At 39.9% G+C, this 27,568-nt stretch overlaps 1 protein-coding gene across 1 annotated transcript in view; it reads right to left on the bottom strand.

Annotated features, from left to right (window-relative positions):
* The window catches only part of CPNE4 (copine 4), a gene marked incomplete at both ends in the record, with an annotated part of 177,015 nt that overhangs the window by 110,949 nt on the left and 38,498 nt on the right, over positions 1-27,568 (bottom strand). Inside the window, one exon of the mRNA XM_079538280.1 lies at positions 312-491. Coding sequence (XP_079394406.1) covers positions 312-491 — 180 coding nt within the window. The remainder of the gene's footprint in view (positions 1-311; positions 492-27,568) is intronic.

Here is a 27,568-nt window from a genome sequence, read left to right as displayed (position 1 = left end):
CCCATACAATGTTAAGAACCACAGTTTTCTCCCAAATCAGACTATTTCCTAGCACTGATACAAAAAGCCTGTGTTCTTGCTGTACAATGCCAATTGCTGACACTCAGTTTCCTACTGAAATGGCTGACTTGAAGCTGTAATACAGCAGTAAATCAAACCAGTAGAAGTTCTTAATTATCCAGTTCAAAACACTGATTAAAAATTTTGTCATGAATGACAAATCTGACCCATCAGTTTTTTAACCAAGGGATATATATCACACGCGCAGAAAACCTGTGAGGCAAGCAGAAAAAAATAGCAGTGACACCTACTTGTCCAAGAGTGCATTCCATGCCACCGAGAAAATCTGCTTCCTTCAGCCCATTGTGATTGCTGCTAATGTCATGGACTTCAAATCGCAGCCGCTGCACCTCTTCAAAATAGAAGTCCACCGTGAAAAGCTTGGAGAAGATGGGATTTATACAGGTCCGAATCACTTCTGTCCTGTCAACCTGCAGAATGGAAAAGAGGTTATATGAGTGGCTTCTTGTCTGCCAGTGATGGACTGCAACGAGCCCTTCAAATGCAGTTTTGCTCAATTATCAGGATTGACAGCTGTGAGTGTAGCCACAGCTACTACAGCCTGCTAGGGCAACCGCTGCTGCTCCTGCATGAGGCTGGTCACATAAACAAGGTGAGACCAGCTTCCCTTGCCTCTCCCTTCTAGCACATCTTTGACAGGTTTTGGTAGGAATGTGCAGCAATCTGCAGCCTTCTTTACAGGGTGACCAATGACAGACCCCGGTTATGCTGGTGAGACAATTCTAGGGAACTCACAACAGTATTTTTAGTAGAGCAATGTTTCAATACTAAATCAGATGGAAGGAGACAACAGAGAAAGGCTGAGAGAAACCCAGCCAGACAGCCTCATCAGAGTGAAGATTTCACAAAAATACAAAACAGTGCAGATAATACAACAGACAGTGACAAGTAAATTCACGTGAAGCACAACTCAGTTATGATCAGCAGAATTACAACAAAGATGAATCGTTGTTCAGTTGGGAGAAAAGACAGAAGTCTTACAAATGTCATATGGATGTCTGTAAGTTTGAACCTGATCACTACAAGATCTTGTTCACTATGTTGGTTCTGTTTTCTCACTGCAACCATTTAAAAACAAATGAAAGTTCTGTGGGCAAATAATCTAATATAATAAAGTTATCGTACCTCAGCAAGATAGCCCCCTTTAGCCCAATCACAGTAATTGAAGCAGGACATTTATTTAGTGCAGATCAGACAACTCAAGCTAAGCTATCTCACTCTGGTTTGGGAATTACCTGCTGCACCCTGTCTGCTACTGAGGTATATCAGTAGATGGCCAAATCTTTCCTACTCAAGTCATAATTTGACCACTTAGGAGAATGTATTCATAACCTCAGAAGTAATTAATTTCACTTAATGAAGGTAATAACAAAAATCTCAAATATTTCTTCAGCTCTTTCCTATAGATAGGCAATTTTTAACTCAACATATATACACAAAGAACCTCCTGGTCACAACAATGTTACTCTGCTTAAATTTAGCAGAGAGAACATGAGAGATATTGATATAGACTGGTTCAGCAACAGGAATCAGTATATAAGTTTAAGGACCAACATATTAGTTTAACGAAAGGAATAAATGAGTGCAAGTCAGTGTGTGAACAGCCTTGTTCTTCTCTATGATCCTGCTTCACAGAAGCACTGGAGTCACAATAGACTACTTCTCTCTTTGCATTCACCGGGTGCAAGGACTTACACCTCAGAATTCACACATACTGTTTTAGATTATTATTTGGAATATATCACTACACATTTCTATAGACAGAAAGTTACTCATTATGGACTAACAAGCAATTAAAATCTGCCAGATTGAAGAAAAACAACTGGAGGTGAGCCAAAAGTCACTGCGATGAAGCGGATGATGGAAAAACGAGGGGAAAGTGAGGCCACTGCTATTGCATGTTCAAAAGAACATTAGCATATATTAATGAGTTACTGGGAAAGAACGAATATGTATGCCAATAGACTGCTTATGTATGCCTTAACTGTTTAAATGTTGAACCTGAACTCTGAGAGGGTGCGTTTGATTTGTCAGGTCGCCCAGTAAGTATTGTAAGGAATAAAGGAATGCTGCTTTCTAACATCACACTGCAGTTAGAGAGTTTTCTTCCTGGATTTTGGAGACAACAGCGAGTGTTCTCCCCTTCTTGTATGAGAGATATCATCGGGGTTTCCTCTAAGTGGTCATTACAAAGAATAGAGGCAGACTGGAACAGGATAATTTATTTTGTAATTATCTAGATTAATAATTAGGAAATTAAATATAGAATAATTATAGAATTCATTTCTCTAGCAGTAACAATCACTCAGAAGGGCAGCAGAGTGATACAGTTCTATTAAACTAAATCAAAAAGTAAGCAAACCCTCCCAGTAATTACTCATTTTGGACAACCTGAATGACAAACGAGTAGAGAACTTGATCCATAACAAACAACTTTCCATAAAAAAACATCAATTTTTCCACCTCACGAAGCTGCATTACAAGAATCTGATGGATTATCTGCTGCTTATCGCTGCCTCCAAGCCAAGAAACAGCACTGAATCTACATTTTTATTTCTTCAAAAAAGTGCTCGCTGAGTACTTTCCAGTTCTCTTCAAAAGTAGTACTTGGATTTCCTATTTTTGATGTGTAAGATATTACTCTGTAAGATATTATTCTGTCAACGTCTGTGTCTCAAAGTTTGCTGGGAACACCGATGGACTTGTTCAAGTCCAGGCAAGTCCCGAGCAAGGACGGTGAAAACCTTTGTCTTAAGGAGACAGATGGACAAGGCCAGGCAAGCCCTAGGCAAAGGTTGTGAAATCCTTTGTCCGGGGAACGCAGATGGACAAGGCCAGGGGCGACAAGAGGGAGATGAGCTGCAGCTAAATAGCTGTGAAGTGCTCCTTTGTGTGGACCTATCTCAGGATGATGGGCCATCTTAGAGGGTACTCAACTACTCTTGCTCAAGGTCCATCCTTGTCACGTAGGCAGGAGAACAAGGATAAAAGAGGAACTGAAAACCATGAGGAGAGGTTTCTGACAACAGATTCCTCATGAAGAAGAACGGAGGTTTTCTGACAACAGATTCCTCATGAAGAACGGAGGTTTTCTGACAACAGATTCCTCATGAAGAACAGAGGTTTCTGACAAGAGATTCCTCTTGAAGAAGAACAGAGGGATTCCTGAAGATTGAGGTGATTCCTGCATACTGTCGAACTCTGAGCCTGCTGCCTGACCGCTGTTGCTGCTTCAAGAATTGGCTCCTCGACTTCCTCGTCTACCTGCCTGCTGCTCAAGGCCGGCCATGCTGCTGCTCCCCGTCTTCTGCTGCGTCTGCCCGGGACCTTCAAACACCGTGCAACGGGACCGCTGCTGGATCCTGCTGGTGACTATCCTCGCTTTACGCAACTCCTGCCTCTTTTCCATCTTTTCTATCGCCCTCCTTCCCTTCCCCGTCTCCCTGATTACGCAACTCCTGCTTCTTTTCCATCTTTTCTATCGTACTCCTTCCCTTCCCCGTCTCCCTGATTAGGTTTTAGTAATAAACTGGATGCTACAACATATGAACCGTTGTTTCTTAATCTCACACCGGGTATACAGATATTAAAAGAACCTCATCTCCCTCCTATAAATTGGAGCGAGACATGATGTAGGCCTTTGCTACTTTTCATTATGATGCATTACTGGTAACACTGAAAGCAATGAAGCAATTTCCTTTTTTCCACTCTCTTTGCTCCTGTACGAAAAAAAAAAAAAAAAAAAAAAAAAAAGCTAATAATTCTGTAAGATTAAAAGAACTGATCCTAAAATGGAGGAGGACTTGGCGCGTGTCAGTCACTAGATGGGATGTGGCTGGTGTGCCATGGAACAAATTAAATTGCTCTGAGGAAGAGTGATGAGATCCTTTGTCTGATTCCTGATCAGGAACATCTGTTGTGCAAAAAATGACAGCCGCTTGCTTTGCTTTTCAGAGTTTATAATGCATTAGCCTTGCTAGTAGTTATCGGCAAGGACACAAAGAGTCAAGTAAATCAGAAGTAGGAAAAAAAAGTCAGCAGTTCCTAGTAGCAAAGGTTTTAGTGCTCATGAAAATGTCAGATTGACAGCTCTAACAGCTGAAATCCTTTAGTTAATCAAAAAGGTGCTACCAGCCATTGAACAGATGCAAAGCAGTGCAACCATGTCTGTCTCCTCACGCAGATGAGTCAGTGTGCTCTGATTATACCAAAGATCATCACTTACAAACTCAAGTCTTAACGTCTTTGTTTAGACCACCTAGAAACGATAATTTCGATAACAGAGACACAAAGCATCATAGGAAAAATTTAAGTGAGAAAGGATATTAACTATCTTCCTTCAGGTACTTAGACTAAGCAACTTCTTTTGATCTCCTGAGATCATTCCTAAGGGGAAAGTGATTTGATTTCCTTATGGAAGAGCAGTCTTTCATGAAACAGTGTTTAAACGGATTTCATAAGCAAAACATTTAATGATCTATTTTAAACTATTCTGTATAACTGCTGTTATCTCCTAAACTCGTTCCTTGTAGGTGTATAAAATGCTAGTTTAATGGCAACCAAGGCATTTTAATTGTTTTGCCAGCATGGCTTCTCACTTCAGGCAGTGACTGAAGTCCCCCTGTAATTGTTTCTCCTCATCTCTAATATGCTGCTGCTGGAATGTGGGGAAAAGGGATTCCACTGTGAAATGCAGCAACATAAAAACTTACGTTCCATACTGATTACATACATGACTGTACAACAGAATCAAGTGTCTGAAAATGGGGGCACAGGTCTGCAAACAGTGACAGTAAGAACTTCAGACTCACGCAGAAGTAAGACACTGCTTTTTCCAGCCAGTGACTGACTGACATCCTGACATCCTTCCCTTGGCAAACACCACTGAAATAAAGACATTTCACCAAATTTCCCTAGTTTTCCTGCACTATCGAGATGATACTTCAAACTAGCACATCAGAACATCACATTACAGGAGAAAAACCTACATCAAAAGAATCAATGCCAACAACTCCACAAGCAAAAAAAAAAAACTCATGCCTCTCTCAGCAACCAGCAGCACACAGCAGCATTAAGCCTCTTTGGTCTGCCTTGTCAACAATATTTTATAGCCACCCACCCCTTCATCTTGCAAGTCTAACAGAGTTCTGAGCATGGAAAGTCTAGCTCCATTCCTTTGCTTTGATTATTGTGCAGCAGGGCTAAGTACCAATAACCAGCTGGTGTGATTCACAATGGAGAAGTCATGGTGTGCAGATCAACTTCACTGATTCACTAATGCTCCAGTGAAATTTGCTGCTGATCCTGAACATAAATCTAGTTGACAAGACATCCACCAACAGCTGACATCATCCTCATGCCAAAACATAGTAAAGAACAACAACTTCAGACACACTATTAAGTTTCCATTACTTCTGCTGGAGGGAGCCTTTTTCCAACAACAGCATGCTGTACTCAGGTAGCACTTAAATTTTTGGTCTTGATACAGAAAATGCCAAACTATTGGGCAACCCAACCCTGAGGGCAGGTGGATTTCTCAGCAGGACGTGGACAAGGGTCATGCCCACAGTTTTAGGATTTGCTGATGCCTGACATTTGAGCCATCTGCTATTTCTGGACTTTGCTAGAACAGGGAATTTGTCCAGTTTATTAAAGCAGGATGAATTTTCAGAAGAGGCAATGGGCAGCCACACACACCTCTGAGCTGTGTCATCAGCCAAAACTGACCTTAGAAAGAGCAGTGCTTCAGCTGCCACCATGATTTGAACATCTGCTTTGTAGTATAACTTTACCAGCATTTTCCCTTCAAGGTCAATTTACACAGAGAAAAAGACTTGCAACTTAACCTCCTGGGATGGACTCCTGCTGTTTTCCTTCTTCATCTCATTCGGTCCTTGTCACTCCACAGAAGGTGGCACCCCACTGACCAGCCAGCATTACTTGGCAGGCCCATCTGGACGCAGCCGCCTTGTGAGCTTCCCCTTAGGGAACTATGAATGACAAACACATACCAAAGGAGGCCTCCAATGCACAAAGCTCCAACTCAACAGCAGGAATTAAAATACAGAAAAGGACTTTCCGGACCGTGGAAGTTTGGTTAATTTACTGCAGATTTTCCAGCCAGCAGCATCAAACCTAACCTCTTACTATTTTTCCTCACATTCATCTTATCTGTCTCACCGAGCCTTGCTTTGTGCCTTCTGAATCTTACCACGACACCTGGAGGAAGCTGGAAGCTAGATCTGAAAGTTCTCTCAGAATCGCTCCCCACGGACAGACAGCAGAAATGTTTGCCCGCTTTCCATCTATTCACCACCTCTGCTGAAGAACAACAAAACCACCTTTGCCATCAGACAGCATCAAATTAAAGAAAGCTCTGAAGACGCATAAACAAATAATAAATTTCAGGCTTCTCCTGCTGTTTGCACCTTTTCTCTGTGAGGTCTGGAAAAGCACTGAGCTCAGTCAAACTGTGATAAGCTTGGTAACTTCAACGAAGAAAAAGTTCTTTACCCTAGCTATAATTTCTTGGACAGAAGTAATGCAGCGGATAAAGCACAGGCTGAGGATCTCCTCTCCATTTTTTGTCTTCAGTGAAAAGTAGAGGAAAAAAAAAGCAAGCCCAAAGGGATTTTTTATTTTTCTATCAATATTAGATTAAATGCACATTATTACATACACAAGGATGAACAAGGATTAAGCAGAAATTCACTCTGTCACCTGGTATCTAAGGCTTTAAAACTATCATAAACACAGCTTTTTCATGCCCTGGGGAGCCTGGGAAGCAGTGCTATCTAGGATCAGATGCTCTGTACCTCAAGGCCATGTATAAGCACTTAGCATAGATCAGCTGTGTGGAGAACTCAGTGTCCTAGACAGATAAGTGGTACCTATCTGTTCTCCACTCTATTTCTTGTAAATAGATAACTTGGACAAACCTCCAAATTTTCAGTGCCAGCTACTTGGTAACATTGAGAAGATCAGCCGAAAGTCAAATGGCTATGGAAATCTCCCTGTCTTCCCATCAAAAGGAGATTCCTTCTGGTGAATTTTTGTTCGCATTCATAAAACTCCATGGGAATGCTACAGTTAATAACAAGCTAGCAGTCTCAGAAGCTACCAAAAATCTACAGAAACATGATTAGAAAACTGGTTCTTGTCCTGCATTTCTTTAGGGAGTTTTGTTTTGTTTTTGTCTGTTTTTTAAAAAAATAGAGTCAAAAGCCATAAAGAGGCAAATTCCATTAAATAGAACATGGGTAGAGCTATTTAACCCAGAGCACATTCTTTGTGGCTGTTATGGCTTTTGTGAGTTTTCAGACCAAAAAATAACTTATTGCCCACACACACTTAGTAGACCAACAAGGGAAAATCAAGAGGCTGTATTTTCAGTAGAAGTCATTATGAAGTGCTGATTAAATCCAGAAAAATCATATTTGTCAGCTGAGATTACAGAATGTACAGAGGTGAAGGAGTAGAATTAATTTTAGGTCATCTGAACTTTAGCAAGAACAAAAATTTCCGTGATACAGTACCCTTACACAAAAATTGGTTATCAAGCAGAAAGCAATTTACACTTCGCATGGTAACTCCTAAAGACATTATTAATAGATTTTATTATTAACAGCAATCTGCACGATCACATATTGCTGTTCTGCAAATGAAAAATCATTGCAAAGGTCACCATAATTTATAGCCCTTGTTTTCAGTTTAATTGGGTGCTCAAAAACAGTGAAAAGAAACCAACATACTTTAAACTCTTTTTAGGTGATGGAGCTCAAAGAAAAGCACAATCTCATCAGCACTGGCAAAAAAAAATAAATATGTAATTACAGACAGGTTGGAAAACAAGCATTTAACACGAACAGTCTGGAAATAAATTTTATATATATGATTTAAACATTAGACAATTCCAAGCCTCCAAGTAACAACCGGGAAGACCTGCTGTCAAGCACTGGAAAAACTAATATCAGGCTTCAGGAGCTCCAATCTGAATAACTGAGATGATGGCAAAGAAGCATTATTTTTTAGTTAAGAAGTCCTTTGTTAAGGAAGCTGACTTCCCCATTCAGGACCTTTGACACTGAAAGGACCTTCAGGACCTTTGTCCTTTGCTCAATTCTTTAAATTTCTCAGTTACTTTTTATTATTCTGAACCAGGAAATTGAAATAATTTACAATATATACTACATACAAATTCTTTGAGAAGGATCTGGATGGAGTTTATACACACAGCTTTGAAAAGAGAAATGTCATTGTTCGTAACTGCTTGTGTAAACTTCACCTCATCCACTCAGAAACAAAATTATAATTGCAACAGCCTCTCCATTAGAAGGCATGAAATATTATGCTTGAGGATCTATACTCATCCTTGGCAAATTACAAACCCGTACAAATTTCAGAATCTCAGCTCAGCAAGTCAAAACTCTGGGGGTCTGAAAACCTGCAAAACAACGCAGAACATGCAGTGCTAACTACTAGCTAATATTACTCAAGAGCTGAACAGGGAGGTAATTTCAGGAGGGATGAAAAAGAATGATGCTCGGTCCTGAGCAGGACAGAAAGTGCCTGGCAGCCCTCGTGCCAAGGGACTCTACAGTTGTCTGGAATAAAAGTGATCTCTGTTGAAAAGAGCCTCAAAGCTTTATCTTTAGGACAATTTGTAAGAGCTATCATTGACCTTAGTAAGTTTGGGCCTTCTAGGTTGCAGGAAGAACGGAAAGTACAAAAGATCTCTCCATTCTTCACAAAACCTGATGTAGGAGATAAAAAGCTAGTGTTCACCTAATGCATGCTTGAACATTCACACCTTCTCTGAAGATACTGCTTTAAATTTAGGGAATTAGAGGAAAATAAGTATTTTCAGGCCAATGTCACAAATCCCAAGCATGTGCCAGAGAGATGATTTTTAGTCACTGTACAGCCTGCAACGAAAATAAACTGATTAAAATTGTTACTACATTGGAGAGCTTTCATGTAATCGCCCTGGGATCTCTGAGTGCTTTCTTGGTAACACTGCTGACAGGACTCCATCTGTGTTTGTCAGTGCTGGGAGACTTGTTCTGCCATGATAATCTGACAGCTTCAGTGCAATCCAAATAGATTGTTATCCATTATTTCCTACCTAACAAAAATTTTTAAAAGCCCATAAAATATTAAGAAGTCCAAATACAAAATACATTAATGTTATCATTAAATTTAATACATATTCTATTAATTTTAAGAAAATGTTGAAGTGCTTGCAAAAATATTAAAAATTAAATGTCTCATAAGATGCAAGGACTAGAAGGCTAATTTGTCCTAGCAATAAAACACAAAGCATCTAATACATACATATAGTAACCAACCACCCAAAACACACATGGTTGACATGGAGATGAGTCATAATTGCTGCATACCAAGTACAGGGATGATCAAGTGATGATCACCTTCCACTTCTCTGGTGTAAATGGGTTTCACTGGAACATGAATTTACATTTTATAAAAAACAACTTTCAAAGGCTTTGCTACTCACACAGTTCTGGTGAAACTTTTGCTCAGAAAGATCTGAAAATTACTCAGCTGCTCCTCCTGGACATCAGATATTCAGACTTAAGTCTCTACTTTGTTTGATTCAAACCACAAACACTAACTTCATTCCCTTGCATCACAGGTACCATTTTAGCCACCAGGCTGTTAGCTAGCTATTCTACATTGTTTCCCTCTTTGCTCCGTTTTCACACATTGAAATTTTAATTTGCCTCCTGTGAATTAAGAGTTAGCATAAAACATGCAACAGCAAAGAACTCCTGCCCTGAAATTTTAACTGAAGACAAACTTAAATGTAGAAGCTCCTCTGAGCCTAATTGCAGAGCCTTTTTACTATGTAAAAACTGTAAAATGTGAAGCTTTTTCCTTCTCTTGACCTTGACTTATAAAGGATGATCCTCCTTGCACCAGCTCCTGCACTGTGAATATTCCGGGCAGTTTTGTACAGCTGGTTAAATAACATTTCAGTGAACCTGAAAAGCACAATGTCTCTTCAGAGTATATCATTAACTCAGTGCAAATTAAGGTCTTTCCAATGAACAATGATTAAGGGGACTGACACTGAAAGGACCACAGTAGCTTACCGACACAGTAATAAGTGTTTTTTCTTGAAGACTTTTCCCATTTTGTTACATTTAACATGGGAACACTTGTAATTCTCAAATTTTATGTGTACTATCCCCAGCACTGCTAGAGATCAGGACAGCCCTGAAGAAAGAAAGTCACTTCAAGCACTCATAAAAAATTTGGGTGACTTCTTCACAAGACTTTGAACTTTCTGCAAAGCAGAACAAGGATTTCATCCTTCCATGAGCCAAGGCAGAAGCTGGAGTCTCCAGAGATGAGTTGCCACAGGTGCTCAGGGATCTCTGGTGTTATAATCCCTGGTAAGGGATCATGACTTAGCAGAGGGAATTGTGTAAGCTCTTTCAACCATCTGTCTGCTTCAGCTATGAACTGCCTTCATAATTAGCTACAAGACAGCAGTCAGAGGTGATCCAATGAAATACTCTCATGGGCACCGGGCATCCCAAAATCTAGGCTTATGTTCCAAACTGGTCACTTTGGAGAGTTGAGATTTATAAAAAATGGTAACTATTTCTCCTAATTTGAGACATTCTAAACACTGGAGCATAGTATCAGCCTCTTGAGATGGAACTGGTACTTCCCAAAGAGAGCTACTGCTCAGTGGTAAGATCTTTGATGCTTTCCCTATAGGAGCTTCTGCGTTGATAACATGCTGTGACCATAGCATCAGTGGTGCATGATTTTCCATAGGTACCTGAAGACTCCCTTCTTTCCACCTCAAAAATCATATGCTCCCATTCCAGAAGAGTTTGGGGCAGACATCTATTCAATAGCAATCACCACTGTCCCTTTGATTTCACAGATTTCATATCAAATTAGAACAACTCAAAAGCTAACTTCCTGCATTAACACCTGTCTTAAATGTGCATGCATGACTTAAAATCGAAGTTTAAAAAAAAATCAAATGCTTCAGCTGATCTACTTGAGTTTTCATCTACTGAAATCATTTTTTCACTGCTTCAAGATTGCTTGTTCGTACACACTATTGATATAGGTATGCATACATAAAGATACAGTGCAGATCTGTACATATAGATACACATCTATATTAAAAGCAAATTTTTCTGTCACCTGGAAGAAGTCTACTCCCTGAAGAATAAGAGTACAGAAATACGCAGCAGGAGAAGTTGGGTCAGGAAGTACTGCTGTACCAGGGAAACAGAGGCCTCTCTGAACCCCAGGCTACCAACCCCAGTTCTTCTTCTCTTCTGCTGCCACAGGCTCTTGAATAAAGGATGTCCAGGTTCTCCCCAAGGCTCCCTTTACACAAGGCCAGCAGCTACAGAAGACACTGTAGTGGCCATTCTTTCCAGTGTGACTGTGCTCATGGACTAAGATGGATCTTTGAGCTGGCAGCAATGAGTGCTGCACTTCTGCCTGCCCCAGCTTACCTCCTGCAGTCATTAAATGGGAACAGCGACTCTGCTCATCCTGCTTGAGGGTTCAGACAGTAAATGCAATTACTATCATCAAAACCCTTTATCTTGTTCTGGTAAGGCCTTCAAAACCCTAGCAATCGTGTAAAATTGACAGCTATAAGAACTCTGCTAACAAGCAGCTATTCTCAGGCAGCCACCACAACCTGACTGGCCACCAGCACTGCAGAAGGGCTTCACTCACATATATTGCTCGGGGCAAGAGGTTCCCAGATGCTGTGCTCCCTGTGCAGGTAACGGCCTCTCAGCAAACACCAGCACGAGTGGGCAAGCGCCTACATCAGGTAACAGGAGGAAGTGCTGAGAGCCACACAGACACTGGCACAAGAAGAAAGGAAAATCATTTTTTTCACTGAATACTCCTGAGTGCCACCTCAAAGCTGAACCCCAAAGAGCTGGGTGCTAAATCGTCCTTTACATTACACCCCACATATAACCCAGCTGTTCAAACACCGTGACAGTAGCCATTGGCTGTTACCCAAACTTCATCTGAAGTCTGGAGATTCAATCCCATCTTCTCTTAATTTGCATGTCCCTAAAGACACAGATGTTTTGTAGAGAACAAGACTTGTTCTTCAAAGTGGCAATGAAAATATTCATATGTCATATGATCCAGCTTCACTTTCTATTAGTCACAGAACGTTAACAACTACTGTGGTGCCTGACAGCAATCTGAAAGAGCACTACGTGGCCTTTTGAAAGCTCATGGCGGCTGCAGCTCCTCACAGGGAGCATCCTGATCAGAGTTTTTGCTAATCACACCTTTCATCATCCCAAAACTAAATTTCAGAATTAAATTTCAGTATTGACACCTTTAGATAATTACGGATATATTTCTTCTTTACCTGCTGTTCTTGAGGAGGAGAGATTTAGAACTTGGACGAGCACACTGTAAGGCCGGCACATTTACACAAAAGTGCAGATGCCTGCTGCTGTCGAACAGCAATTAAGCCTGCAAAGAGGCCTTTAGAAGAATGCATGACCACAATGGATTGATCAAGAGGAGTGGCCTATGGCATCACAGCATTTCTCACGAACTTGAAGTCAACTGAGAACAGAGAATAAAACGATGGGAAGGGCCTTTGCTCACAGGGTATCAGTGGGACTACATTATACTAAGTAGGAAATCTACAGTGCTTCAGTAATTTGTTCTTTAATTAACTGACTATAAATAGCAATTTGATAATTTATTTATACTGAGAAAGATCTCCTGCCTCAGACACTAAGGTAAGTTAAGCATAACTAATATGGATTCTCATATGGGTTAATGAATTATGTCAATTGATTTAGGCTTAGTCAAGCTGTTAGTTTAAGAAATTCATTTGCTAATGAAGTGTTCATAATTAAAGATTAATTAACTTTTAACTTTGTAATTCAACTGCTAACTCATTTTTATCATCGAAGCAGTACCAAGAGGAAGGCAATGCACTACCACACAAGATGCACAGCACTTACCAGGCTTTCCTGAGTTTTTATACCAAATACAACAATTTATAAGGCCCACTTAAAGCAACTCCACTCTGCTCACGTAGCTGTGGAATTTGTATCATGTATTAGAGTGGGTGCCAAAAAAATAGCATATTCTTTGTGACTCGTGTTTATGATAGGCACCTCTCATTTTCTCTCTTCTTTTACACATGCATCTTATTAAGCTTATCATAGGGGTTGTCATTTGTTGAAATGACAGCAGCCCAACGGCCTGATCCTTTACCCAGGAACATCAGTTGAATCCTTTCTATGAACTGTCTTAGAAAATGCAACATTGTTTGGTTTTCAGCCCAATTAGATCCACATGCACATATCCTCACACAAAACAAAACAGAAATAACCGATTTGGAATTGGGTGCAAGCTTAGCTGAGCTAAACAGTTTTGCAGATAGCATCCTATGAGACTCCTAACTCAAACAATACACCTCATGTTCCCACATACACATCAGTTCTTACAGTAACAAGGGTGGGCGGATTTATAAAAGTGGTTACTCAATGCATAGCTGTGAAGCAGGCACAAATGAGTGGAGCACACCAAATCCAGCCCTCGTACAGTGGCAGCAAAAGGTATGCTGAATGATACTTTTAAACTAGTGAGCACAAGATCTGATCATCAATGGCAAGCAGTGAGAGTAGTACCATAAAGGAAAAGCGGTCCTAGGATTCACTCATATTGCCAACTATCACAATTGTACGATACTGGAAATACACGCTTAGTGGTGTGAGCTATACATGCCCCACAGTGATTCAATATTATGCCACTGACTGTAGTACTTCACAGCTGGAATTTAATGGAGTTGAGTGCCTGAATTCAACACGTCCCTCAAAAGTTTTAGCACTTTATTGCTTAAGGCCATAAGGATAGAAAAAGTAGGAATTTCCCCTTGCACACTGCAGAGTTTCAAACTTGGAAATTTTCTTCATTTGTGATATATATTATTCAGCAGGCAATTTGCCACAATATCAGATGCCTTACTGAATACAAGGCAGCACCCAGAATTATGTCATGCCTGAGCAAAATAATTCTGAGTGTCTTCAGAGTTCATTTACTGCAAAGGAAAGAAAAACAGTCCAGCACTTCTGCTTGCATTTACTGGAGAACCCCAATTATATCAATTAATTAAACGCATCATTGTATTCCGGTGGCAATTTTCATTATTTTGTATTCAAAGGAGAATATTCTGATGTTATTTAGTGAGATTTTTATAGTGTCTCCACAAAAAAAAAAAAAATTTTCCAAATTTCATTTTATTTCCAAGTGATTATAATTAACCAATTTCCCATCTCTGCAGGCACTCCGTTTATTTCCCAGCTAATCTCACTGTCCTTCAGATCCCATCAGTCAGAGCTATTATTACTTCCAGCTTTATGGCGTAGACTTCAGATATGCAATAGAGGCAAATCAGACCAGTGACGAGCTAATTAAAACTTTACTTACTAACTTAGCCTGAAAAGGTGGTAAGAATTCCATGACTCAAAGAAAATTCACTTCAAGGCTTTCCTTTCTTATTCAGGCAGGGAGCTTAAGGAAATACAAGTCTAATAGCATGGAGAGATGAACCTAAGACAACGTAGATTCAATCACAGTGAAATAACACTGCTCAATTTATTTCTTCTTCTCCTTAACATTACCACATACAACAAAGGAACAGGAGTTTGGGATTTATACATGAAAATATAGAAGGTACGTAAAAGATCACAGATGCTTATCTCCTGATGCAGAATCTGTATGTTCGGTGGTGGTTCAGCACGGGCACTCTGATGTTTTAACTCACTGCTAGACTGATAACAACAGGCAGAGCATCCAGTCCTGTACACGGCACTTCTGAGACTGTCCACAGCCCCCACACCTCCCCTTCCCCTGGCTGCAACATCACCTGCCCTGAGGCAGCAGGGTGATCGAACTGATTTAATTAGTTATTAAGTAATTCATAAGCCACTTTGCTTTTACAAGCAGGATGGAAAAAAATGATGTTGCAAACACTGCTGAAAAGCTGTGAGCTGCCTCTGGGATAGAACAATTCACTGAGAAACATTTTGGCTAAAATGTCCTACGTTTTGTCCACATTAAAAAGAAAGAAGACAACTGAATGCAACCAAGTATTTTGTTGTCCTAAAAGGCTGCCTAGAATCATACCCAAGTACCACATTTGGAAGTAGAGATCTCCTTGTTTTCACCTCAGTGAAACCGAGCCCGCAGCAAGGCAAAGAAAGCTCTAAATGGATTAAAGTTCCCTCATGGTGTAATCTGAGGTCTTAGCATGGCACCAGTAATTTTGAAGTCAACACTAATATGCATTTTTGTGTCCTGCTAAACAACTGAAATGGAAAACAATGGAAATGAGTCATACTGCTATTATGTATCTGATGTATCTGCTACATAAAATGCATTCAAGGTTTTTGCACGGAACAGATGTCTTCTAAACTGACCTTTCAGCATAGTAATACATTAATATATTTTAGTCATGCTGGCTTTCAATTAATATATTCAGAAAGTTTATCCAATGCTCCCATCCAAAAAAGCCCCAAAACATCTCAATATTTGTCTTCCACATAGCTCCTCTAAAATTCCTGTTGACAAGTCTTCTTTTCAGTACTTTTTCTGTGCATCATGGCATTTTACGTTAACAAATTGAAATAAAAACGAGATTTGTAAATAATGCTGGATGAAAAGTTAATCTCTAGACGTGGATTACTAATGCAAATTGTTACTGTAATGAAGTTTTAAGGCAGAAGAGGCTTGTGTGAGAAGTCCACTCCATAATCTGTTCCTTTTCAGACTGTTGCATGCTTGGAGCTCCAGTTGCCAGCCCTGAACACACTAAAACATACTGCATGCACTTAATGACCTATTCCAACACAGCACTTCAGCTGAAGGATAGCAAGCTGACTCTCCTAGTACAGTGAGATACAAAAACAATCCATATGCTGCTCGACTGAAGTAACCGCATTTAATGGTCTACCAGAATGACATAATGGGAAAGAGGACACCTGACCAGCTAGCATGGCTGGAAAGAATAAAGGCTGGGGAGAAGTGACAGCAAAAAGATGAAGTTCCCATGGTAGAATCAGGAGTGCAACGCTGTTTATCCTGCTCTCTATTACTGTTACTGCAGAATAAAAAGACAGTGGTAAGAAAGAAAAATGATCAAAGACATACAATTCTCTTCAGCTTTGAGTAGAGAGAACAAGGTGAAGATGATACCAACCATGACAAAGCATATGTCAATACAGAAACACAATACACATGCAACTGGCCTTCAGATAATTTGCATCTCCAGAAGACTAACTTATTTTACATTAACAACTATTCTCTTCTAATAAATTCCTGATGTTCCTCTTCGTAGGACAACCTTTCCATTTCATCAGAAGAAAACAGCTCAAGGAGAATGCCATTTTTTATGTGATCATGCTTGAAAACAGGAAGAAAATAGTACAATCAATTAATTATTCACTGAGATTAAGTCTCACACTGTCTTTTCTTTGTCTACTTTACTTTTTTTTTTTCCTTTGCTTTTATTTTATTGGTTTCACATTTCTGTCAGCTAGCTGATTTTGTTTCCAAAATCACCTCCTGCATTTTTCTAAAGTCTCTACAGACTAAATATATTCATCAGCACTTTTAATTCAGGGATTTTTGTTCCAGGTTCTATTCACTGAGGTATGTGCAGTCTGATTTTCAGAGCTGCAGAGCTCCCAGCGCTCCAGCTGATTCCAGTGGGGATTGCAAGTGTTCAGCAGTTCTGAAGGTCACATCCAAATCAGTGACTTGCAGAACAGTCACAACCCAGACTGGAGGTTACCTGCAAGAGAATTCAGCTCCTCTAAGTTGAGGAAAGCAAAGAGGAAATAAAAGCGTGGAATTTATTCTGGGAGTTGCAAATATTTGTGCTGGGATAGTTCTGTGAGGTGAAGGGAGGCGGGCATGACAGTGAAATGAAAGACTTAATTGCAATAAGCTTTTCCAACCTTCTCAGCATTACCAGTTCTCTTGATTTTGCCACAAATACAAGAATTTTGGCACCTCTCAGGAAAATTACCAATGATGAAATACATACAAGCACACAAAATGTCTGTGGTTGGGAAGGACCTCTGGAGATTATCTAATCCAAGCCTCCTGCTTGAACGTGTTAGCCAGGATAGCAACCAGGGGGGTTTTGAATATCTCCATAGAAAGAGACTCTACAACCTCTCTGGGCAGTCTGTTCCAGTGCTCTGTCACCCTCATAGCAAGGAAGTTTTTCTCCATATTCAGATGGAACTCCATTTTTCCTAACTAAAGCCATTTTCTTCATATTTTTAAGAAAAAAAAAATCTGAATATTCATGGAGAAATATCTAATAAATTGAAAACAGGATGACAACAAACAGTAAAAGGAAGGAAACGTTTATTTTTCTTAATCTTTTGTATTGATCTCAGGAGTTGAGACAGTTGATGTGATATTCTGAAATATAAGAAGTTGGCCTCGTCAACTTTTCTAATCCCTTGTGTAATGACATAATAAATTTGGGTCACGTGTGGATTAAATCCAGGATCTTATTCTTTTAGATTGTGATATCCAGGGTTTAAATTCAGCATAAACTGCCAAAGCATAGCATCTCACTTGTTCATGTGACCAACAATATACAGGGCTAACAGGAAACCATTACTGAAAAATAAAACACAGAGCTGCTAAGTCCTTCTAATAAATGTTTATGGACTAGGGACTCTCCATTGTAATTCAAATGGATTTAATGCTCTCTGCCAACAAATTTGCTGGACACATTCAATTATCTGATCTGTACAAGTTTGATGATTAATGAACCTAATGGAATGCAAATCACTTGTATCAATTTCAAAATCAGGTTTTTGAGTACAGAAGGGCAGTCTTCCATTAAACCAGATCAGCACTAGGAAAAGCTGTTTCACGCCATCAGTGGTGTAAATATATGGCAATCTAAGTGTTGATGTGTTACATGAAGGTGAGGCTACACAGGCTCCTGGCAAATCATTCTTAAGAGACAGGTGTACCAAAACACAGAGGACAGCTCTCAGAACATTCCAGCCATGATCCACTTAGGGATAATGAACTATAATGCCTATGAAGCCAACTCAAACTGATTTGATGAATCAAGTACATAAGACCCACAGCTTTGCAGAATGAGTATAGGTGTGTATATATGCTGTTTATGAGGAAAAGAACCTACACATCATGAATCAAAAACTGTAACACAAGATAAACAACTAGCCTAAGCAATTTGCCTCTTCGTCATCTCCCCACTGAACCACTTCAGTCCGTACTTTGTCTTCTCATAACACTCATCAAGCAGGAATTAGCTTCTTTTAGATATGGTAGGGATATTCCAATAATCACATTTAGCAGCAGACTGTTTCGCCACAGGTAGAAATATAACAGCGTGGGAAGATTTCAGAAGGAAATCTGTGCAGCTGCACTCATGCCAGCTGATGTGGAAGTGTGTATCAGTGATAATACAGACTAAAGCTGTTTAATGTCACTTCCCTGCCAGAAAATTCATGCCTTATGTATAAATGTTCAGAGCCCACGCAAATCCACAAAGCAGAAAGATGTTTTTCAGTCACTGCTAAACTTTTAGTGTTTCCACAAATGCTACCAGAACAGATCCGTTGTTGCTCTTTTTTCCCCCAAATCTCTTATTGTTTATGTGCTGCTCAATTTATTGTAGGGAAAATTGTTTATTGTTGTACATGTTCCAAGCTTTCAAGATTTTGCAGCATTCATCAGAAATTAAGTTTTCACAGAACAGCAGGTAGTACTGCTAGTTTAACCCTTAGTCAATAAAGCGTGCACATGCCTCCTTTCATGTAAGTGCAGGAACCATCTCTAGTTTTAATGGATGACCAGAACGCAAAATGGTAATAAAGCACTGAAGTGCTCTGTGAATTGGAACACTTCATAATACCTCATTTACGGATCAACGTAATTCTTAAAAGTCATCTCTGCTAAGAATCACAGTATCGCTGTCTAAATTGCATGCAGGTCCTGCTTTAATTAGTCTTTGCTAGGTGAGCTTTTAAAAACCTCTCTGAAATGACAAAGACCTATAATTATCTCAGTAGTTTAAATCAAGCTTATTTTTGCTTTCAACAGTTATAATTGGGCCTTCCATTAGCAATGCTACACATAATGACACAAACATTTTCTTAAATGTTCTGTGTTATCCCACCTGACAGAAAAGCTTTGCTATTGCTTTTTTGTTGGTTTTTTTTTTTTTTTTTAAGGCACATCATCTGGGACAACACTGCTACAGTGACACAGAGCACAGAGACCCTGGCTGTAGCACTCCAACCAGTACTGCCCACGAGACAGAGATACTCAAGGAGACCTGAGCATTCCATAGAGGTAGCAAGACTGTCTTTTTGTTGCATCTCTTCAAAGGACTGCTATAAATTTTAGTTATATGATTAAAAAAAAAAAGAAAAAGAAAAAAGGAACAGTTTTCCACTGCAACAGAAAGCTATGGTTCTTGACAGCTATAGAGAGGAAACAGGATTTTGTTATATTTACCTTTTAAAAAAAAATTCCACCTGTATTCTACCATAGTAACACACTGTAGAAACAGCATGATGCAGAGTATCTTTAATCAGCTGTCTTAATCATAAAACCTTACAGGGCAGAGATTTCATTTCTTTGTCATCTGCAGGGAACACTTGTAATTTAAAAGCAATTTCTTACTTGTAATTTGGCAGGGAGTCACTATAAGGCAAAGACAAAAAAAAAAAACAACCAGCCCACCCAACTAATTACAAATTCTACAGAGTATTATCTTCTTGGGTTTCTTTTTTCTTTTTTCTTTTTTTTAACCCTTGCAATATAAACTCATTGCTTTGTACACCCAAACTCTTAATATACCACTGATTTTATCACAGCATGAATGTAAACAGCTAGTCTCAGAAAAGGAACTGGAAGGCTGGGTTGGGTTATTTTTTTAGAAAGTAACATGTAAAATGCTTCAAACAAAAGCACACTTTGCAGAGTTTTCTCAGTTGAAAAAGAAAAAAAGCCAATATTTCTAGAAACAATCAGAAAGGTTTTGAAGTGTTTTTTGTTGTTTTTTTTTTCCCTCCCCCCTCACACTTCTCGATTGTCCCAGGTTAAAAAAAGGAAACCAAAATTGCATTGATGCCATTTGGATGATGATTTATACAAACTAGGGAAAATGGCACAGGGACTGCCAACTCTAGATTTGCAAATTTAGGATGAAACCATGTACAGATGTACTCCCTACACTAAACAACAAGAAAAATGAGAAACCAGTTTAGTCATGGAATCATTAAGGTTATAAAAGACCTCAGAGATCATCACGTCCAACCCCCAACCCACCCCACCATGCCCACTGCCCACGTCCCTCAGTGCCACATCCACACAGTCCTTCAACACCTCCAGGGACGGTGACTGCACCACCTCCCTGGGCAGCCTGTGCCACTGCCTCACTGCTCCTTCTCACAAGAAACGCTTCCTAACATCCAATCCGAATCTCCCCTGGTGCAACTTAAGGCCATTACCTCTCATCACGAGCTGGTTACTCAGAAGGCACTGATCTCTACCTCATTACAATCTCTACATATTTGATACTCTAAGAGATTGTTCTACTTTTTTAGTTATCTATGGAGACAGTGATACCATAAACATATCATAGAAGAAAGCTGCCAGAAGATTGGAGAGGGCAAAATAACTAGGACATACTGCTAGCTTGAGGTGGTGGCAGACTATTTACTGTCTACCACAGTAACAACCTGAACATTCATTTAGTTCTGAAAATCCACTGCTCATCTCACGAGCCAGTCTAAAGCCTTTGTGAAATATTCTGAAGGGTAAAATGTTCCCACATGACACGTTTCTTCACAAGTGGGAATCGTTTCAAGGTGGTACAAAGTGCCATAGAAAGCCTGTCAGGTGGCATATGGAAAATTTAAAGTGTGTGCAGGAGCGTACATATGGTTAGGAGGTTCTCAGCAGCTCTAGAAGTAGCTAATAAGCAAACAAGATGATAGGTCTGACCTGGTGACTCTGCATCAGTCACTTACAGGACAAGATTTGTTGTCTTGTGACAACATGCACATCCTGTGACAAAGACCAGCAGGGTTGTACGGCAAACATTTGTTTGCAGCAGATGTGCACTGCAACACAGCACGTACCCAACCTATCTGCATTCTCCTACAGAAGCAGCCTTACTATCCTAAAGGAAGGTGCTTCTCAATATACACTGGGTTTGACAGCATTTCACAAAACTCCTGATGAGCAGGAGGCTGAATGCTCTCCTACTGAGCACCAAACAACCTACCCACACCTTCTGGCAAGTACATCTGTTATTGCCAACCGTATCATCAACACCTCTATTTACAACTTAACACGTTTTCAGTGCACATCATTTCCAAACTGTGCACACACTACTATCTCTACCTCCTTCCCTAAAACTCCACCATATGCACCTCATGGAGAAGTTTCACGTGAAACAGTGAACCAGACTTTTGGACAGCCTGCGACGGAAGCCACCAACATCTGTGCTCCTTTATCTGTGCTCCATGCTGAATAGCTGTCATCTAAATCTTATCAAGAAATCCATCTTCTACCTTAAGAGCTTCTGACAAACAAATGCCAAAAAGCTATACAGAAGGAAGCATCAGCCAATATTTGCCCTGTTTCCAGTACCTGTCTTTTTTTTTTTTTTTTTTTTTGTAGGATCTGTGAGTAGCATAAGGCTGTGACAGCTCTCCCTAGCTTTCAAGAAAAGCAGGCAGAGTCCGAGCACATCCCATCAAATGCTGACTGCTCCACAGGTCACAGGCAGCCCAGAGATAGGAGGATGCATACTTACATAGGGAGGAAGGTTATCCACTCACTCCTCAAAGCTTCAGACCCTAATGCTGAACATGCTTCTGCCAAAAGTCATACTTGTGATACTGAACAACAGTGGAGAGGAGTCAGGCATGACAGAAGAGCAGTTGGAAATCCAAATCTAAATATGTTTCCATGTCCATATGTCTTTAGATTTTCACACATACAGAATCTGCTCCAAAATCTGCCTTCCTGAACAACTGCTAACAGAAGTGGCATTAGCCATCTAATAAAACACTTGCTAATTATATACGCTGTTTACCAACATTGCATCTAAATATTTATATCTTTTTTTTTTTCTTCTTTTTTTTCTTTTAATGCTTGAAGCATCCTACTTCCTGGATGCCATGGACTTCAGTTACCACCCACATATTATGAAGGAATTTCATAAGGAGAAGGATGGCATTTTAAGTTGTCAGAACAAAACAACATTGCTACTAAGGAACATGTTCAAGAGCAAATGATGACTGTCTTAAAGAACAGGTGGTAAATTCTAAACCTCCTTAGTGTTCATTGGATACACAGCCCACCTGCATTAAAATCAGGACAATTTTGTTTATTTTCTGTTTTGTTAGCTTTGCAAACACAAGGACTTGTCTGTTCAGCCTTGTGTTCATTTAAGATTCCCTTTTTCTAAGGGTAGTAAGAGTTCTGAGAGTAATGCTTTGACTCACAGTGCTAAGGAAAGAATAGACCCATCATGAACATATTAAGTATATAATTTGCTGTGTGTACTTTATAATTCTAAAACATCACTCCTTGCCCTCGTTAATCTTCAAGAAAGATGACAAAGGTATCTCTGAATAAGTCATTTGCTACACTGATACAAGTCATCACTTAGGCAAAGGTACGGACCTAAATCTGGATGAACACCATAAGTATCCCTGGCATTCAGTGACAGTGCCAGAATTAAACGGTGTGTTCAGCTTTGGCAGCTCAGGAAGCGTGTGCTGTAGCTACGGCAAGCTTCTGACTCCTTTGCTACAGCAGCACCCCTTACGGCATGGAAAATTTTGTCTGAACTCGAGACTTATGAAAATACATTAGTTTTAATAACTGATTTATTATTTGACAAAGAAAACTCTTCACTTGCAGCAGATAATTACTTTCTCTTTCTCCTGACTCTAAATGCAACTATTATAAGAGCTTGTTCCATTCGGCTACTGATAAACAAGGAGAAAATTTCTTTTAATGTAATACTACACAGGCAAGAAAATGCCCATTACTTGAGGGAAAAACATTCCCCCACTTAGGTAAAAACAAATCACCTCCCATAAAGCTTTAAAACAGCAGAACTCAGAATACAGAGAAATTTTGAGAAAAATGACAAGAACCTCAATGTAACCCAGGTTTACCTGGTTATTGAGCTATGGAGCTACAGAAAGCAACTGGTATTTTCTAGTCTGTATTTATCAAATGACAACTGAAAGAGTTATGGTTTTGTGTTGTTTTTCTGTTGTTTTTGTTTTTAAACGCATCATCCTAATATATATATTCACACCTATTTATATCCATATTATACATAGATGCTTCTTAGTCATATTTGCAAAGGACTGAACACACCAAATAGAGGAGGAGGTTTACAGAATCTCAGAAGCAGATCATGCTGACAGTTTTTTTCCTTCTTTAATATTTTTATACAAATCTACATTCTTCCTTACAGAGACAAACTTCACTGCAGTGCCCTTACACAGTGCAGGTTATCAGCCCTTCACACCTTCAATTCATCTATTTGGATTTTAGGCATGAGAGATGCCCCCTAGCAGAGCACCAAGACCAAGTCCTAGACTTTATTGTTCATGTATGTTCCTTATGTTCATGTTACTATTTGCTTGAAAGACTTCCAAGAATGTTCAAAATCATACACAGAAGCATACATCAGTCTAGATAACTAAGATGAAATAAAAAGCATAGAGGAGCCAAAGCCAAACTTCCTGTGGGAGCTTCAAGGCTTTCACCCATCGTTTTCCATGCAATTGCTCCTCTCCTCCAAATCAGTCACATCTGAATGCAAAGGACAACAAGGTAACAAAATCTTCATAGGCTTCTCTGGCTTCAAGGAATCAAAGTAAGGGTGACAGCGAGATGAGGAAAGAGGCATTTTGCAATGCTTTTCCAATCTAGCAAAGCTACTGCCTCACTCCCACAGTGTTTCCACCAGCTGTCAGAAATATCTCACGTATCTGACAGATACAAGAGATATTAAATATCAGTGTTTTACCAAACTTCTACACACTGATTACTGATTTTTCTATAACATTTACAGGGGCTTAACATATAAGACAAATTAATGGTATTTATACCCTGGATAAGCCAGCATCACAGTTGTTACTGCACATTTCAAAATAATTTTGTGCCCAAGGCAAAATATTTCTTAGTTTTGGAAAACGAACAATTGAGATAAACTAAAATGTGAAATATAATAAAAAGCTTTGTAAGTAAGACTACTTTTATTTCTGAAAGCTAAAGGGAGAAGTGTTACTTCTTCTCCTTCCTTTCCCCCTCCTGCTGCAGAAGGAAATTGATTTAAACTCATCTACTACTCTCTAGGAAGAACTCATTCAGCCACAGACTTCCCAGGGAGCTTCCATTTGCTGTACAAAAGCTCAAAATGTCACCATATTTACAAATGAACACAGCCTCTTACTCAAAGCACAGTCATCATGAGGAGAGTGGCCTCACGCTTCTTGTTAGGACGAACACTTTATTGGCAGGATAATATCCATGTTACCATTAGCAAGAAGAATGCTTGCCAGGTAAAGTTATTCCTGGCCTGGGCTCAAACATCACACGTTCATAGGTACAGCCTTTCATTTCTGCCTGTGTGAGCTATTTTACCGAGGACTCCACACAAACCACTTGTATGCTGTGTCCATAAGGTCATTCAAATCACAGAATTCTAGGGGTTGGAAGGGACCTCCAGAGATCATCGTGTCCAACCCCCTGCCAAAGCAGGTTCCCTACAGCAGGTCACACAGGTAGGCATCCAGGCAGGTCTTGAACATCTCCATTCAAGATTAAGTGTACTCTGTCTCTGTCTCAGCACTGTTGAAGATGTTTCCCACAGCCTGAGCTGTGGGAAGTTACTTCTGGAGTAACTGTGCTGTGGGACCAGGTCACTCAAGAAATCAGGACACCAAATAAGTGCCAAGATTCTAAATCCTCTCTCAGCTTTGAAAAATCTCAGCTTTGGTGTATGTACGTAGGCATTACCCACCTACACAGCTGACAGTCCCGCATGAGCTAACAGTGTCCCATATCTTCACTCACCACACACCTGACCCCTGTGCAAGTACTGCTTCCAGCTTGCAGCTGGAGCTTATTATCTTTAACTTATAAACTTATGACTGCAAGCAATGGAGAGCCTCAGCTACTGGTAGCCATCTTTCTCTCTGCTCGCATCTCTTACCCTTGCCATCACTGCCTTTCCCATGCACACAACTTTCTTCTTGCCACTGAAGAACCATAGTATGATGTGTAACTGCAGCCACTGGGTGCTGCTGGTAGCCATTTCCAGCTTGGTCTGCTTCTATAGTTGGTTATTTATTTTGTTACAGGGACAGCAATGTTTGTGTGCTTGCCTTGAGAAACATATTTGATGAGCTAAAGTCAGACCTCTCCAGAAAGGAAATCCAACTTTCTGGAAATTCCAGTTCTTCTCTCTGAATTTCTCCCTTGTAACAGTTCTTTGCCCTGAGCTTGTGCTGCTATAGCCATCAGGCGTCACACCTGAGAAACCTGGACACATCACTAAGTCCCACCAAAACAAGTTCCACTAACAGAACTTTAACTTCACTTAGGAAGGCAGGAGCATGAGCACAGGTCTGGCAGCCAAAGGCAATGCCAGCTGTACCCCTTTAGGAGCTGTGTGGTGGTGCAGCTATGTTAGCAAAACACTAATAACACAAATCTGGCTGGCAATCATACTGACACTGCATTTCTGGAAATGGTTTCGCTGGGGTGAAGAGCAAACATATGTTGTAACAGTGATACTTGCAGTGCTACATAGGTGGCTCAATCCATCATCATATGGCATCCACTGCAGGCAAACTAGCTGTGAAAATGAACAATTGACAGCTAACTAGAGACATGAACAGACAGAACAAAAAAACCTCCATCTGATCCAAGGTAAGAAAATATGCAATTCATAAACTGCGTAAACTTACAGTGTGTGAATTCACTGGGGGGTTGAGGGGTGTGAGGGAGGGAAATGGGGATAAACGATTATTCAGAAAGGGCTTTTCACCATTTGCTGTTGCATAATCCCAGTGAACCAAAAATTAAATAAAAATAAAAATGACCTGCCTTAGTTGTGTGTACTCAGGTGTTGGTTTTTGGTGCTTTTTTTTTTTTGGTTTAACTATGCATGCATAGCTTTGAGTAACCTAGTCTAGTTGGAGGTGTCCCTGCCTACAGCTGGGGAGTTGGAACTAGATGATCTTAAAGGTCCCTTCCAACCCAAATCATTCTATGAGTCTATGATATTCAACGAGTATAAAGGGCACAAGCAGTTACCAGTCTAACAGTGAATTCTCCACAAACCTCTGCACAAATATTTGTTAACATGCATTGATTGATGATTGAGCAGAGGGTTGTTAGGGTAGCATGTTTAGGTTGGCAGTTGGACTTGATCTTTAAGGTCTTTTCCAACATGAGTAATTCTGTGATTCTATGATTAATAGCACGTGCATCTTTATGGAGAATCCACAGTTGGGCTGCTTGTATCTCTGAAATCTAGGAAGTCATGTGCACTTGGTGTTCGGCTTAAAGTTAATACTACTGTACAGAGAATTGATGCAGACAAAAGACAGTGCAAAAGGTAACATAAGGTTCATAGTACTGCCAAACTGAAGGTTTGTACATGGCAGTACTTCTTAGCTCTACTTCAGGAGAAGGAGAGTAAACAAAAAATTAAAAATTCAATAGAAGTGTAACAGAGTCTCTTCTGTTGAGGTCATTTCTCAGATGGCTCAAATGCACACACAAATGCAACCCTCTTTTCACATCTCCTCCATGAAGTTCCTCTGTACTTGCACAATGCCACCTTTAAAAACAAGAGTCCCAGTTCCAACAGAAAGAGGTTGCTAGGGCAGAAACCACCTAAGAGACACTGCAGTGTCCTGAGAGACTTGCTGAAAGCCTGCACACCAGTGAGCTTCAGTCAAAGAGAAATGCAGAATAGTGACACTTTCTAGAAGAAGAGAACATTTCTATTGGCTGCTTTTTTACTTTTAACAAGGGCAGTACTTCTTTTTAAGCATGCTCACTGATACTTCCTAACTAATAAGCAAAAAGATACCATACCACAGGAGCGTGCAAACAGCTTCGTTTTCCTCACATAACAAATGCCTCACAATGACACTCTTTTGACCCACAGGAAAATTGACAGAAAAAGAGCAGGAACTCCTTTTAATAGGTCTGCTGAGCTGAGCCCTCAACAGATACAACAAGGAGAAAAACAGATCCAAACTACATTAATTCTAATCTACTTTTATGTCCTTTCTTTACAACGCAAGAACTATTTTTCTTCTTACTTCTCTCTCATGCAACACAAAGGACAAAATAACAGCTCTGTGAGGATCATTTCCTA

Source organism: Tetrao urogallus (assembly GCF_951394365.1).
Source record: "Tetrao urogallus genome assembly, chromosome: 7".
Taxonomy (NCBI): Eukaryota; Metazoa; Chordata; class Aves; order Galliformes; family Phasianidae; genus Tetrao; species Tetrao urogallus.
This window is presented reverse-complemented; position numbering and strand designations above follow the sequence as displayed.